This window comes from Fulmarus glacialis, unplaced genomic scaffold (assembly GCF_000690835.1).
Source record: "Fulmarus glacialis isolate BGI_N327 unplaced genomic scaffold, ASM69083v1 scaffold25071, whole genome shotgun sequence".
Classification (NCBI taxonomy): Eukaryota; Metazoa; Chordata; class Aves; order Procellariiformes; family Procellariidae; genus Fulmarus; species Fulmarus glacialis.
Window position 1 is genome coordinate 9,974 of NW_009192495.1, and position 1,618 is coordinate 11,591.

Below are 1,618 nucleotides of genomic sequence, written 5' to 3' on the forward strand. Positions count from 1 at the left end.
CAGGTTAATCCCTCTGCTCCCCTCCCCAAGGTACCTCTATGTGAACAGCCGTGCCTGGCCTCGGGACTGCATCATCTCTGACCCGATGCAGCCGCCCCCCATCGCTGAGGAGATCGATCTGCACGTGTTCGACCTGAAGACAATGAAGGAGGTGAAAAGAGCCCTCCGTGCGCATCGGGCCTACACGCCCAACGAGGAGTGCTTCTTCATCTTCCTGGATGTCAGCAGGGACTTCGTAGCAAGGTGTGTGGCGATGGGGGTGGGCAGGATCCTGACTCCATGTCCGGGAGGGCCTTGGGGCTGTCACTGCAGGACAGCTTGTGCAAGCAGTGCTGGTCCATGTGCTGGAAACTCCTGTGTGTTGTGAGCAGAGCAGGAAACAGGAGGCTTGTAAAGAGCAGAGGGATTGAATCAGAGGGTGCTGATAAAGGCTGTCTGCCCTGGTTCTGTTGTGAAATTAGTGAGGAAAGGGGAAATTTTGGGCTGTGGCATTTTTGGCAGTGGGTGGCAAATGCCCTTCTTGGGGGCTGCAGGCAGCAGGTGCTATGAAGAGAGTTGAAGGGGCACTTCAAACAGCCTCTGGATCCCAGAGGGAGCTGGCCTGCCCAGGTTGAAGCTCATGGGTGACAGGGCTGCAGATGGAGGCTGGGGCCTCTGGCCAGGCTGGGACACCCTCTGCCTCTGTCTGCGTGGAAGGAAGGGGGTTGGGAGCGGCAGGTTATCAGGGCTGCTGGGGTGACGTCCTTACCGGTGTCTTGTCCACTGCAGTGGGGCAGAGGATCGCCATGGCTACATCTGGGACCGGCACTATAACATCTGCCTGGCCAAACTGCAGCACGACAACGTGGTCAACTCAGTGGCATTCAGCCCAGTGGAGCAGGAGCTGCTCCTGACAGCCAGCGATGACACCACCATCAAGGTGTGGCGCTCCCCTCGCGTGGTACGCATCCAGCAGGCCAGGAAGCCCAGGCCTAGGAAACTGCTCTTCTCCTGGCTCATGAACCAGAAAAGCTGAACCCAGGTAAACCTGCTCCTGCAGCTTCTTCACTGCAGCCACCTCCTCTGGAGCTTGCAGAGCTTTGAGCCCTGCACAACAGAGACGAGCTCTGGGCACACGAATCCCATCCGCTGAGTCAGGAGGGACCCCAGTAGCAGGAGCTTCTGCAGAAGCATCTGCTTCAAAGACAGAATGTAAGAGCCGAGGGCCCGTTCCTGGGCCCGGCAGGCAGCAGCCCAAGCTGGTCACTGCAGGGTAGGCTCCCCACAGCTTCTCACGAACGCTGCTACTTGGTCACAGCTCTCTCTGGGTGAGCTTTGGTCACTGAGAACAGACTGAGGCATGTCTCCAGCGTTTGTACTGCGTGAGCCTGGGACATGGCTGATCCCGGCTGCAGAGCACTTGGCAGAAGCCACAGTACAGTGCTGTGCTGCTTTACTGCAGGACTCTTTTAATATAGTAGTTTTATTAATGTTTGTTTGTCCCAAACCTCTGCGGGCAACTTGTCTGGCTGCTGGGTAATGCTGAGTGCCTCCTCCCACGCAGCGTCGTGGCCCGGGAGAGCAGCAGGGACTGGAGGGCAGTGGGGGAGGCAGGGCTGGGGGGGCTTGGCTGGCGTCT

General features: G+C 58.5%; 1 protein-coding gene across 1 annotated transcript in view; it reads left to right on the forward strand.

Annotated features, from left to right (window-relative positions):
* The window catches only part of FBXW5 (F-box and WD repeat domain containing 5), a gene marked incomplete at its 5' end in the record, with an annotated part of 8,844 nt that extends 7,434 nt beyond the window's left edge, over positions 1-1,410 (forward strand). Inside the window, 2 exons of the mRNA XM_009587104.1 lie at positions 31-243; positions 769-1,410. Coding sequence (XP_009585399.1) covers positions 31-243; positions 769-1,015 — 460 coding nt within the window. The remainder of the gene's footprint in view (positions 1-30; positions 244-768) is intronic.
* Positions 1,411-1,618: the final 208 nt, after the last annotated feature.